Raw genomic sequence first — 15,049 nt, forward strand, 5'->3', positions numbered from 1 at the left:
TGAGTATAACACCACAGATATATGGAATGGGAGTATAACACCACAGATATATGGCATGTGAGTATAACACCACAGATATATGGCATGTGAGTATAACACCACAGATATATGGCATGTGAGTATAACACCACAGATATATGGCATGTGAGTATAATACCACAGATATATGACTTGTGAGTATAACACCACAAATATATATTTCTTGTGAGTATAGAAATATTGGAACGTCATGTATACAAACGTATTGATGATGCCCATAAATAGAGGTTTAAACACACTGTTGATTGTTGTCATGTGTTGGTGCCGTCACAGAGTACTTGTAACTCAATCTCATTAAAATCAGATCTTAGTTCTCTTTATCGCTAAACAAAGATCTGAGGACATCCCATTACGGGTCACGAGTAATGAGATTGACTTGTAACTGTGCCCTGTTTGTTGCAGTCGGTGGGTGCGGCTGCTGTTTGGACGAGAGTTTCCCATGCAAGACCTGCTGGTGATATGGGACGCCATCTTTGCAGATGGAATTGGATTCGACCTGGTGGACTATGTATTTGTTTCAATGTTGCTCTATATTAGAGATTTGTGTGAGTATACTGTAGAAATCTTTCCACAGATGTAAACTTGTCATTGCTAGTGTTTGACCATTTTGACATGAATGTCACTTTGAGGCGGAGCCAGGATTCTGAAAAGAGGTTGCACTCTACCCTACTCTACACATGCCACACACCTTCCAGACTTGATCTGCCCGTGTCAATGTAGCCTGTTCCCTGAAAACTACTTAGCTTTCACATATTTTTGTGTATATAATAGAAATTGGCAGCTTTTCCTACAATAGCAATGCGTCTGAGTGACAAATGGTCACTAGATGGCACACATTCATCATGGTTGCCGTCAGTTGTGAGTTGAAATCTCTCCATGTCTGTTCCAGTATTGGCCAGTGACTACGCAGCCAGTCTCAGCTGCCTCATGAAGTATGTACCTGTAGGAGATGTTCACTACTTCATTGAGAAGGCCCTCTATCTCCGGGAACCCAATGTAAGTAACACCTCATTGAGAAGGCCCTCTATCTCCGGGAACCCAATGTAAGTAACACCTCATTGAGAAGATCCTCTATCTCCGGGAACCCAATGTAAGTAACACCTCATTGAGAAGGCCCTCTATCTCCGGGAACCCAATGTAAGTAACACCTCATTGAGGAGGCCCTCTATCTCTGGGAATCCAATGTAAGTAACACCTCATTGAGAAGGCCCTCTATCTCCAGGAATCCAATGTAAGTAACACCTCTGTGAGAAGGCCCTCTATCTCCGGGAACCCAATGTAAGTAACACCTCATTGAGAAGGCCCTCTATCTCCAGGAACCCAATGTAACACCTCATTGAGAAGGCCCTCTATCTCCGGGAACCCAATGTAAGTAACACCTCATTGAGAAGGCCCTCTATCTCCAGGAACCCAATGTAACATTTCATTGAGAAGGCCCTCTATCTCCGGGGACCCAATGTAAGTAACACCTCATTGAGAAGGCCCTCTATCTCCGGGGACCCAATGTAAGTAACACCTCATTGAGAAGGCCCTCTATCTCCGGGAACCCAATGTAAGTAACACCTCATTGAGAAGGCCCTCTATCTCCAGGAACCCAATGTAACATTTCATTGAGAAGGCCCTCTATCTCCGGGGACCCAATGTAAGTAACACCTCATTGAGAAGGCCCTCTATCTCCGGGGACCCAATGTAAGTAACACCTCATTGAGAAGGCCCTCTATCTCCGGGAACCCAATGTAAGTAACACCTCATTGAGAAGGCCCTCTATCTCCGGGAACCCAATGTAAGTAACACCTCATTGAGAAGGCCCTCTATCTCCAGGAACCCAATGTAACATTTCATTGAGAAGGCCCTCTATCTCCGGGGACCCAATGTAAGTAACACCTCATTGAGAAGGCCCTCTATCTCCGGGAACCCAATGTAAGTAACACCTCATTGAGAAGGCCCTCTATCTCCGGGAACCCAATGTAAGTAACACCTCATTGAGAAGGCCCTCTATCTCCAGGAACCCAATGTAACATTTCATTGAGAAGGCCCTCTATCTCCGGGGACCCAATGTAAGTAACACCTCATTGAGAAGGCCCTCTATCTCCAGGAACCCAATGTAAGTAACACCTCATTGAGAAGGCCCTCTATCTCCGGGAACCCAATGTAAGTAACACCTCATTGAGAAGATCCTCTATCTCCGGGAACCCAATGTAAGTAACACCTCATTGAGAAGGCCCTCTATCTCCGGGAACCCAATGTAAGTAACACCTCATTGAGGAGGCCCTCTATCTCTGGGAATCCAATGTAAGTAACACCTCATTGAGAAGGCCCTCTATCTCCGGGAATCCAATGTAAGTAACACCTCTGTGAGAAGGCCCTCTATCTCCGGGAACCCAATGTAAGTAACACCTCATTGAGAAGGCCCTCTATCTCCAGGAACCCAATGTAACACCTCATTGAGAAGGCCCTCTATCTCTGGGAACCCAATGTAAGTAACACCTCATTGAGAAGGCCCTCTATCTCCAGGAACCCAATGTAACATTTCATTGAGAAGGCCCTCTATCTCCGGGGACCCAATGTAAGTAACACCTCATTGAGAAGGCCCCCTATCTCCGGGAACCCAATGTAACATTTCATTGAGAAGGCCCTCTATCTCCGGGGACCCAATGTAAGTAACACCTCATTGAGAAGGCCCCCTATCTCCGGGAACCCAATGTAACATTTCATTGAGAAGGCCCTCTATCTCCGGGGACCCAATGTAAGTAACACCTCATTGAGAAGGCCCTCTATCTCCGGGAACCCAATGTAAGTAACACCTCATTGAGAAGGCCCTCTATCTCCGGGAACCCAATGTAAGTAACACCTCATTGAGAAGGCCCTCTATCTCCAGGAACCCAATGTAACATTTCATTGAGAAGGCCCTCTATCTCCGGGGACCCAATGTAAGTAACACCTCATTGAGAAGGCCCTCTATCTCCGGGAACCCAATGTAAGTAACACCTCATTGAGAAGGCCCTCTATCTCCGGGAACCCAATGTAAGTAACACCTCATTGAGAAGGCCCTCTATCTCCGGGAACCCAATGTAACATTTCATTGAGAAGGCCCTCTATCTCCGGGAACCCAATGTAAGTAACACCTCATTGAGAAGGCCCTCTATCTCCGGGAACCCAATGTAAGTAACACCTCATTGAGAAGGCCCTCTATCTCCGGGAACCCAATGTAAGTAACACCTCATTGAGAAGGCCCTCTATCTCCGGGAACCCAATGTAAGTAACACCATATTGAGAAGGCCCTCTATCTCCGGGAACCCAATGTAAGTAACACCTCATTGAGAAGGCCCTCTATCTCCGGGAACCCAATGTAAGTAACACCTCATTGAGAAGGCCCTCTATCTCCGGGGACCCAATGTAAGTAACACCTCATTGAGAAGGCCCTCTATCTCCGGGAACCCAATGTAACATTTCATTGAGAAGGCCCTCTATCTCCGGGAACCCAATGTAAGTAACACCTCATTGAGAAGGCCCTCTATCTCCGGGAACCCAATGTAAGTAACACCTCATTGAGAAGGCCCTCTATCTCCAGGAACCCAATGTAAGTAACACCCTCATTGAGAAGGCCCTCTATCTCCGGGAACCCAATGTAAGTAACACCTCATTGAGAAGGCCCTCTATCTCCAGGAACCCAATGTAAGTAACACCTCATTGAGAAGGCCCTCTATCTCCGGGAACCCAATGTAAGTAACACCTCATTGAGAAGGCCCTCTATCTCTGGGAATCCAATGTAAGTAACACCTCATTGAGAAGGCCCTCTATCTCCGGGAACCCAATGTAAGTAACACCTCATTGAGAAGATCCTCTGTCGTCTATCACCTTAAAACACCTTTTGTGACATCATCCTATTGTTCTTAAGGTTTTTCAAATAGCGGAAAGACTGCAATCTCAAATCTTTACATTTTCAATCATAACCTTCTAGACATGTTTTCACTATGACATAAGTATGTAGTCATTGAAAAGGCTCTCAAAAGCTGCTGCATCAACTCATTAAGAAGGCTGATATGGCAGGGACCGCCGGTGTTGTGTTGCCTCCCTTTTACACTCCAGAAACCTATATTGTGGGTTTGAATCCTGGTTCGCCTGATTATATTTCTAGGTTTATCAGCACCATACCCATGCTATAGGGTTTCACCAAAGTGGTAACCATCAAAGACCTGCATCACTTCTGGCTTTTCTCCCACATTAAGCTGACACACCGTGATATAACTAGAATACTTTTCAAAGTGGTGTATAACCCAGATCACTCACTCACTCACTCTTATACAGCAGAGATCTGGTTCTGTTGCAGCAATACCCACGGCCACCCAACTATACTTACCAGAATGTCAACACAACAGCAGCCAGGAGCAGAAGCAGATGTAAGTAGCTTCCTTCACCGATCTAGAAGGCAACAAGCAGAACTAGGTACAAGTGTAACTCTCAGTCTGATCAATAACAGTTGTAATCGTACCTCATCTAACTCCAGAAACTCACAGCATTTCTTGACGCTGTTGTCATGTGAAGGAAGTAGAGATGAGGTAGTGTTCAACATGTGTACAATAAGCCTGCTTCCTTGCTGCCTGTGTTCTCCTGGCTCTGCAGGGTCTGCCAGCCATGTCCACTCACTCTGCCCATGTATATTCTCATGCACTAGAAGAGTGCCATGGTGAAGTTCACAGTTTTTACTCTTCTGCAATAACATTTCTATTGACAGGACCCACTTGCACAGACTATTATAAGTCTATCTTAATGTATAGGAGTTACTATAGCATTCAAGCTAATACACTTGTAAAACTATCTTAATGTATAGGAGTTACTATAGCATTCAAGCTAATACACTTGTAAAACTATCTTAATGTCCAGGAGTTACTATAGCATTCAAGCTAATACACTTGTAAAACTATCTTAATGTCCAGGAGTTACTATAGCATTCAAGCTGATACACTTGTAAAACTATCTTAATGTCCAGGAGTTACTATAGCATTCAAGCTGATACACTTGTAAAACTATCTTAATGTACAGAAGTTACGATAGCCTTAGAGCTAATACACTTGTAAAACTATCTTAATGTCCAGGAGTTACTATAGCCTTAGAGCTAATACTCTTGTAAAACTATCTTAATGTCCAGGAGTTACTATAGCATTAAAGCTGATACACTTGTAAAACTATCTTAATGTCCAGGAGTTACTATAGCATTCAAGCTAATACTCTTGTAAATCTATGTTAATGTATAGGATTTACAGTAGTTGCTGTGTTCAGAATGGTTCTGTGCAAGTGGGTCCACACCTCCTGGGTCCTGTGTGCTTGACTGACCACTGTGACCAGGGCTCTGTATTAAGCTGGTCCATACACACCTTCCACCATCTAACCTCTCCTCTCACTCTGTCTGCAGCTAACCAAACTAACAAACGCCACGGACATGGATATGGAGGGTTCTCCTCCTTCTCACGCAAGTTTAACCGACCCCGAACACTTGCCTTCTCTAGCAAGAACTTGCCCAAATCCTCCAGTGAGCCCATGAACCTGCAGACTGACATCTCACCAGGTACCTTGTCTTGTTGGGTGCTGGATTCCAGCTTTGTGTCTACACTCAGTGGCTGACCAGTATGCTCTGTAGATGCTCAGCTCCGAGTCCTGCACTTGGTGTTGTCATGTCTGTGTGCCTGTGAATCCTCATCCTATGTCCTGCAGTTTTGGTTGGTCCTCCTCTCTTGCCAAGAGTATTAGAATTAAAAGTTGCTTCTTTTTTTAAACTGTTGTGCTTCTGTGTAATTAATATGTGTAGTTCCAGTTTCATTATTTTCAGACTGATCTTTGAGGCATTTAGATATATCACAATCTTTTCTTTGAATATTTTCTCCCCTCTCATTTTATCTCTCTGCTCTATGTACTCTCTCATCTCATAACTCTGCCCAAATGTCCTCTCTCATCTCATCTCTCTGCCTATGTCCTCTCATGTCATCTCTTATCTCACTACATCCTCCCTCATCTCATCTCTCTGCATATGTCCTCTCTCATCTCATATCACTGCCCTACGTCCTCTCTCATCTCTGTCCTATGTCCTCTCATCTCATATCTCAACCCTACGTCCTCTCTCATCTCATCTCTCAGTCCTATGTCCTCTCATCTCATATCTCTGCCTATGTCCTCTCATGTCATCTCTTATCTCACTACATCCTCTCTCATCTCATCTCTCTGCATATGTCCTCTCTCATCTCATATCTTTGCCCTATGCCCTCTCTCATCTCTGTCCTATGTCCTCTCATCTCATGTCTCTGCCCTATGTCCTCTCTCTATTCCATATCATCTCTCGTCTCCTATCTCTGCTTTATGTCCTACCTCGCGTTTCTGACACATGGTATTGCTGTCTTGCCATGCAATAAGCCAATCTCTGATTTTTGTGTGTAAAATAACAGCATTTACTTCTTGCTTATATTTTATAGAGTTACAACTTTATTTTGATGATGTGTCTTAATGTAAACTGGCCTTTGTTGAAGGTCCCTTGAGACACTTCCCAAACACTGTAATGTCAATTGTCAAGTTTGCATGTGACCTCAGTAAGTCATAATCCATAACTGCTTGTGTAACCATCACTGTGTCCCTGACAGCTCTACATGGTCGCCCCACGCCTCAAGGTCGCCTTGGTAGACTGTCTCTCAGTCTCCTCGATATATACCCAGTGTGGTGTTGTGGTAGCAGTTACTTCACCGGTATTTCCTGATTTATTGATATTTCATACAATTGGTGTTATGGTATCTCATGTCATAAGACAGCTTCCATTGGTGGTGAGCTGACTCCATTGCGCGAGAGACTGTCCTACCATTCTTGGCTCTCCATTTTTTTTGTGGCAGTCATCAGTTTGTATGGCTGTGGATCCAGATTTGTCTGATGGTGTTGAGGTAACGTCTGTGCATGTTAGGTACGGGGTTTTGGCTTGAAGTTTTATCTTCTTTTATAAGTGGCATGTCCAGAATTATGATTTCTTCCACTTGTAGATGTTTGATATTTAATTTAGCAAGGCCATGACTCCAGCACACAGATGGGTGTGTATTTTAGATCACCTGTGTCCCTCCCAACTTGCCCCCCCCCCCTTCCTTTCATGCGTTTTGTATTGTTACTTTGCTTTGATCAAATTCTGATTCTTTCATATTTGTTTATTGACTTTTCTTTTGAGTTCATTTCAATACTTTTGTAATTTTGGTCAAACTTGAACAATGGTTTAAGCTATAATTATATGTTTAAGGATCTACTAATAATTGGTAACCAAATAATATCGTCAAAACTGGCTACCACAGGAGGCTTGGGTGAAGTCAGTTTTATCTCCTGGACATGCAGGGAAAATGAAATTGCATCACAATATTTTGCAGACCATTGTGACGTCATAATAACATGACATCAGTAATGTCTTCGCCACTTCAGCTAGTAAGCTGTGTTGTACACACTCAAGACACTGGTTATTACTGTTTACAAACTAAAGAATGATTTTGGATGATAAATACAATCTCACTCTTGTGTCTTTTGATATTAAATATATCAACACTCATTGATAAAAGTTTAAGACTCCTCATCAAGCTCCTGGGGGCACGGGTCCCCTAAGGCGCCGCAATTTACTGTGTGGAGTTGCGTTCCTTGGGCATGCCAGAAACCTATGATTGTGGGTTTACTGATGAAAGTATTTTAGTTTTTTAGTTTAGCGTGAATAGTTAAGCACTGGATTATCATCTGATTGTATACTAGTGGATTTGTTATCGGATAGTATACTGGTGGTTTGGTTGTTATCTGATTGTATACTAGTTGATTGGTTATCATCTGATTGTATACTAGGGGATTGGTTATCATCTGATTGTATACTAGTGGATTGGTTATCATCTGATTGTGTACTAGCAGATTGGTTATCATCTGATTGTATACTGGTGGATTGGTTATCATCTGATTGTATACTTGGGGATTGGTTATCATCTGATTGTATCCTTGGGGATTGGTTATCATCTGATTGTATACTTGGGGATTGGTTATCATCTGATTGTGTACTAGCAGATTGGTTATCATCTGATTGTATACTAGTGGATTGGTTATCATCTGATTGTATACTTGGGGATTGGTTATCATCTGATTGTATACTAACAGATTGGTTATCATCTGATTGTATACTAGTGGATTGGTTATCATCTGATTGTATACTAGTGGAGTGGTTATCATCTGATTGTATACTGGTGGATTGGTTATCATCTGATTGTATACTTGGCGATTGGTTATCGTCTGATTGTATACTAGTGGAGTGGTTATCATCTGATTGTATACTAGTGTAGTGGTTATCATCTGATTATATACTAGGGGATTGGTTATCATCTGATTGTATACTGGTGGATTGGTTATCATCTGATTGTATACTAGTAGATTGGTTATCATCTGATTTATACTAGTGGATTGGTTATCATCTGATTGTATACTAGTGTAGTGGTTATCATCTGATTGTATACTAGGGGATTGGTTATCATCGGATTGTATACTAGTGGATTGGTTATCATCTGATTGTGTACTAGCAGATTGGTTATCATCTGATTGTATACTAGTGGATTGGTTATCATCTGATTGTATACTTGGGGATTGGTTTTCATCTGATTGTATACTAGTGGAGTGGTTATCATCTGATTGTATACTAGTGGAGTGGTTATCATCTGATTGTATACTAGTGGAGTGGTTATCATCTGTTTGTATACTAGAGGAGTGGTTATCATCTGATTGTATACTAGTGGATTGGTTGTCATCTGATTGTATAATAGTAGATTGGTTATCATCTGATTTATACTAGTGGATTGGTTATCATCTGATTGTATACTAGCAGATTGGTTATCATCAAGCTGACTTTCCAAAAGTCACTCACTTGCTTGCATCCTTTGATAATGTGCTGTCATGACCTTCAATACATGTTTTCATGAAATCCTCAGTGAAGACTAATGGTCCTAATCTCATAACTGCAGCCATGCTGATTCTCTAGGCCCTCCCTTGCACAGCTATGCACATGTAAGACTCCAGTCAGTGATGCGCAGTGTCTCCTGTGGGTACCGTGTGGTCTGTTGCTTGTTAGAATGACCAAACTGTGGTCAAATCACTGTGGATGTTGTGGATCATTGCTAATGATTTCACTCCCTGGCTACTATAATGTAGTCGGAGATTACTGTAGAGTAAGACAGCATTCATTCACTCACTCACTCTGTCACTCTGTGTTGTCCTGCAGCAAGCCCGGTGGTCCCTGACGTGAAGCGCGGGTCCTCTGCCAGCTTGTCCCAGCTGGAGGACCAGATGTTCCGCCACACTCCCTCGTCCTCTAGCCTTGCTCGCCTCGAGGTCATCAACAGGTCTACCCAGTCTACACCTGCAGCCCGCAGCCCTGTAGGCTTCTCTGCTGATGAAGGCTCTACACACAGTAGTCCCACTAAATACTCATCACTGCCAGGACGGTCAAAAGCAAAAGGCAAAAAATTTTCAAGAGCTGTAAGTTTCCAAGGTTGACCATAGTCCCAGATTTCTTCTGGATTTACACATGTCCAGGGAGATGATGCCAATACGAAGAAGGTCCAAAAGATGTTTGCCGTGATTAATTAATGGTTAATTATGATTGCAAGTAATTGTAGAGAATGAAGAATTCAGGGTATGCATTGGGAAGAAGAGTATTGAGTCTTTTTATGGAACAACTGTTGAACATGTAAAATGGAACTACGTTTAGGTATGGGTTTCAAAAAGCTCTTGTGTTGACTTTTATATGAGGCATTTCATCGAAATGGTTGAAAGAAACAAATGTCCGTACTATAACTTACACTTTTTGTAGAACAGATCCCTGATATATACTACTCAAAAGAAGTTAAAGAACACCCTATTTTTTCATATGACGATAGTTACTCTGTCATGCCATATTCAACATCAGTGATATACTCTTCTGATCTCTTCTGATGAAGAAGGTATGTCCTTTTTTCACCAGGAGCAAGAGATGCAGCTCCAAGTGTCCAAACTTCAGGGCCAGATGAATGACAAGTCAGCCATGTGTAGATACTGTTCAACCAAACTGGATATACACATAGGTAAATATAGAACGTAAATGCCAGAGAATAATCAGTATTGATTATCTGTAGAAAAACAGATTCTATTGGGCGTAAAAAGCAAACTAGTGGTGAAAATTATATGAATGGATCACTAAAAATCAGTGATGACGTCATGTGTTCTTGAAAAGGGTAAGCATGTACTGCCCTACAAGTAGCACCCACCACTGGGTCTACACATAGACAAGTCATCTCACCCAAACTGGATATAACATATAGGTACATATGAAACCTCAATGCCATAGAATAACGATGGCAATTCAACCCACCAACTAGATGTACACACGAATAGGTCAATCTACATTTCAATATGAGGTGAATATAGTTCCCTATGTGTGTTATTATCAGTGCATATACCTTGAACCATCCCCAGCAGTGTGAGAGTAGGTTGTATGGACCCTCCTTCTGTTCCAGAACGCCTGCAGAGTGAGCTGATGAAGCTGGAGCTGGATGCAGATGATGAGGTCATGCTGGCTTTGGCCGGGGTCAAGCAGGTATGTCTACTAATCAACACTTGCCGGGAACCAGTTCCTATAGGGCGTCTTCAGTTCAGTAGAGGGACTGAGTGCCAGAGGTTAATGTCGGGATGATGAGTGCCTGAAGTTAATGTCTTGTAGAGGAACAGGGTGCCTGAGGTTAATGTCCTGTAGAGGGACGATGAGTGTCTGAAGTTAATGTCTTGTAGAGGAACAGGGTGCCAGAGGTTAATGTTGGGACGATGAGTGCCTGAAGTTAATGTCCTGTATAGAGAGACAATGAGTGTCTGAAGTTAATGTCTTGTAGAGGAACAGGGTGCCAGAGGTTAATGTTGGGACGATGAGTGCCTGAAGTTAATGTCCTGTATAGAGGGACAATGAGCGCCTGAAGTTAATGTCTTGTAGAGGAACAGGGTGCCAGAGGTTAATGTTGGGACGATGAGTGCCTGAAGTTAATGTCCTGTATAGAGGGACAATGAGTGTCTGAAGTTAATGTCTTGTAGAGGAACAGGGTGCCAGAGGTTAATGTTGGGACGATGAGTGCCTGAAGTTAATGTCCTGTATAGAGGGACAATGAGTGCCTGAATATAATGTTCGGTAGAGGGACAATGAGTGCCTGAAGTTAATGTCCTGTAGAGGGACAGGGTGCCAGAGGTTAATGTCGGGACAATGAGTGCCTGAAGTTAATGTCCTGTATAGAGGGACAATGAGTGCCTGAAGTTAATGTCCGGTAGAGGGACAATGAGTGCCTGAAGATAATATTCTGTAGAAGGACGATGAGTGACCTTGAGGGACCTTGACTGTTCTATGGCTGCTGATGAGTAGTGAATCATGTTCGTTCTTTGACTGCAGGTTAGAGATGTCCTCAACGGCACCCTTCGCTTCTCCCAGAACCTGCTGGATGAAGATGAAATTTCCATCAGTGACAACTATTACAAGGATGAACTAGTCACATCACCGGAGTCAGACATAGCTGGCTCCATGACAAGCTCCATGACAGGCTCCTTCCACCAGCATGGAGCCGGCAAACATTCCGGGAAAGGCAAGCGGCAGAAACTGTTCTACATGAGTAGTGAGGAGAACTCCGAGGCAGCAGATTCCCCGGACTCCTTTAATGGTGTCTCTCATCCTCAGGGCAAAGATTATGAGTTGGACAATTTCCTGAGGAAGCGTGTTGCATCCAAGGACAGTTATACTTCTGGTGGGCCTCAGTTAATGGTGGAGTCCACTGTGTCTGATAGCGGGAGTCAGAGCAGCAACACGGTGCAGACACACAGCTCGGCCTCAGATGCCTTCGACGTCAGTCCTAACCCACTCTATGACATGGAAGCCCAGTGACTGTACAACAACCACTGGCTATGCTCAAGGAATACTCCACATGGTATGAACACTATATCAGGTATCACCACGATGAACTGGGTATGCAGATGGCTTGGACAGGCATGTGGTCACCTGGATTGTGTTTGCAGATGGTCTGGATGTGCGTGACACATGGACACACATACTGTATGGAGACATCAGGACATCTCCCAAGCACTCCTATTTTTCTGTAGTGCTGGTGAAGAGAGCCAAGTACCTATATTTGTACATCCTGATACCTGTCATTGCTAGGCTTCTGCTGCTGTCGGGGCAGAGAATGCAACAAGTGATGGTCTGAATAGTAAGTTGTGACTGTGATTGAACCTATCACGTGACTGTCATGTGACTGTGCTACTGGTGTATTGCTAGTGTCTGTTAAGGTATATTAAGGTATTATGTTTCCAACAAACATTCAGTTTCACTGGGTGAACTTGTACATGGATCTAATACACTCACGGATTTCAAATTTGAAAGAAACATCTTATACAATCTTCTTTTTTTATGGCCAGTAAGTGCATATTGCAGTGATTGCTGGATATAGCACACATCCCAACACACATCTCCAACACATATCCCAACACACATCTCCAACACACATCCCAACACACATCTCCAACACACATCCCAACACACATCTCCAACACACATCTCCAACACACATCTCCAACACACATCCCAACACACATCTCCAACACACATCTCCAACACACATCCCAACATACATGCCCAACCGTGAGTACGCTCAACCCCGACATCCCACCACACACATTGCCACCAAACTGTCAGGACAGCACCCAGTCCTTGGGTCAGGCCTGATAAGTAAGTGTAGGTTAATGCTATCTTGCTAGAGGAGATTACAGTGCTAGGACTACCATGTCTCTATCATAGTGTGGTAATTATAGCTCCACTCTGCCCACAGTTTTAGTCAGGATAACAATATATGTGACCACCAGGAGAAACGGGACCTTATGGGTGCTGGGATACAATTGTGCTGTGACGTCATAAAGATGTTTGACGTCAGCTTACTTCAGTGAAGATTGCCATGTGTGATGTCATGTATCTCTGTAATCATTATGAAGTGAAACTTGTGAATTGTATTTTTGTGTTACGAAGATGCTGTAGTTTTAAAATAAAATGAAAAGTCAAAATGTGATTTATCACCCATAAGGTCCCTCATCTCCTATGGGTCACATGTGTATCAACTATTAGGACTGATAGTACTATTAGGACATGGAGCTGTTAGATGTGTTGAACTGAGGCAGCTGTGCAGTGGAGGTAGCCTAGTTCTTCAAACATTCTTCGCTCATCACATACCATATCCCTCTTCCCTGGGTGGTACGGGTGGAATATTGCCAAAACTGACTTAAACCCTACTCACTCACTAACTGTATATTAATGTCGACACCTTCTGGACATTACTGACCCGACCTTTGAGAGACAGGTGCTACCTGTTTGCCCATGTCGACGGAGACGTTATGTCGGACAGTGTAGGTCCTGCAGTCAGCACCCAGTTCAATATTTGTGCTGATACAATTTATGAAGCCAGTATCTACGTAGACGTGCCACTGTATTAGACAGTGTCTGTATTAGGCAGTGTTCATTTTTAGACAGTGTCAGCAACTGTGTAGGAGTGCCAGGCTTTCCACGTCCTCCATTTTGAGAGGTTTATGCAATGTCTAATGTTGTTCACCGGTTGATGTCGGAGCCACTGTACGCCACATATACACTGTGTGTCAGATTTATGCTATGCCACGAGAAAACTGTTTGCTACCTTACAGCTGACATATTAAAACCATATGCCATGTCAATCACTCACTATTTATGCCATAGTAGCAATATAAGCTGTAAGCCCACAGTAAAACCGTAAGCCCTCGTAATGCTGTAAGCCCATAGTAAAACTGTAAGCCCTCGTAATGCTGTGTGCTAGCTCAATCCCAGTGTCTGTATCTCAGTCATGGTGCATTACAGTGGCAGTTTTCTTATTTCCACAACTATTTATATTGCATCATTGTATCAAATTGTTGTTATGATTATTATGATTATTGATTTTATTTTAGTTATCAATGACAAGTTGTTTTACATTTAAACTAATTAAAACTCATGAATGCATGTGTCCTGTTGTGCTTTCTCCTCTATGATGGGTCAATCGTTTATCATTAGGCCTGAAGTGTCACATTTGTGTCCGTGGACAAAGTCTTCTAAGGAACTGCAGTTTACTCACTCACTCACTGATATTGGAACTGTAGAGATAGAATAGGTCTTCAGCAACCCATGCTTGTCGTAAGAGGCGACTTACAGGACCAGATGGTCAGACTCGCGGACTTGGCTGATGCATGGTATTGTATCCCAGTTGCATGGATCGATGCTCATGATGTCATGAGTTTCTGGTCCTGGCTCGAATATATTTACAGACTGTCATCATAAAGCTGGAATATTGCTGAGTGCAGCGTTAAACAACCAACAAACACACACTGATATTGGTCTGGACCAGTCATCTAAGGCGCCACAGTTCACTCACTCACTGATATTGGTCTAGACCAGTCATCTAAGATGCCACAGTTCACCCATGAACCCCACGTTCATTGCATGGATCGGTGCTCATCTCATGTGCGAGTTATTTGATTCGATGGCAATTTATATCATTGTGCCAGTCGAATCTGGCTAACGAACACTGTTGTAGCGATGGGTCCACTGTATTTATCACAAGACAACTTCCATCTTGAGGATCAACACGTTCCAAAGAAATTTTGTAGCATACGTCACTATTGATGCAAGAACCTATTCTTTCAAAGCCTACATGTGTAACCCAGAAGATGAAACAAATTGTAATTTGCATGGCGTACCTTTAGAATCAGGAATGGCACATTTCAGTTCTAATATTTATGTAATATAAAAGTAGAAAACAAACATATTTTGAAAAACAAAACTAGTAATATTTTTACACAACAATGACTTCCTGAAACATTTGTTATTGTTTTCAATGAACACGGGGTTGACACAATCATAGTGGTATACATGACGCTGTTGACATTGATATATCTACAGTGGTAAAGTTAT

At 42.9% G+C, this 15,049-nt stretch overlaps 1 protein-coding gene across 13 annotated transcripts in view; it reads left to right on the forward strand.

Moving 5' to 3' along the window:
• LOC124114742 (TBC1 domain family member 5-like) overlaps window positions 1–14,101 on the forward strand; it is a 73,120-nt gene extending 59,019 nt beyond the window's left edge. For 9 of the 13 annotated variants that reach the window (XM_048380561.1, XM_048380565.1, XM_048380560.1 and 6 more), the window contains 9 exons: window positions 442–584; window positions 929–1,035; window positions 4,370–4,439; window positions 5,453–5,605; window positions 6,669–6,770; window positions 9,299–9,555; window positions 10,040–10,139; window positions 10,572–10,651; window positions 11,486–14,101. In XM_048380561.1, the coding sequence (XP_048236518.1) occupies window positions 442–584; window positions 929–1,035; window positions 4,370–4,439; window positions 5,453–5,605; window positions 6,669–6,770; window positions 9,299–9,555; window positions 10,040–10,139; window positions 10,572–10,651; window positions 11,486–11,971 (1,498 nt within the window). In that variant the 3' untranslated portion in view covers window positions 11,972–14,101. The remainder of the gene's footprint in view (window positions 1–441; window positions 585–928; window positions 1,036–4,369; window positions 4,440–5,452; window positions 5,606–6,668; window positions 6,771–9,298; window positions 9,556–10,039; window positions 10,140–10,571; window positions 10,652–11,485) is intronic. The other 4 variants (XM_048380569.1, XM_048380572.1, XM_048380573.1 and 1 more) reach the window with 2 other exon arrangements.
• The last annotated feature ends 948 nt before the right edge of the window (window positions 14,102–15,049 follow it).

Source organism: Haliotis rufescens, unplaced genomic scaffold (assembly GCF_023055435.1).
Source record: "Haliotis rufescens isolate VD_foot unplaced genomic scaffold, xgHalRufe1.0.p SCAF_31, whole genome shotgun sequence".
Taxonomy (NCBI): Eukaryota; Metazoa; Mollusca; class Gastropoda; order Lepetellida; family Haliotidae; genus Haliotis; species Haliotis rufescens.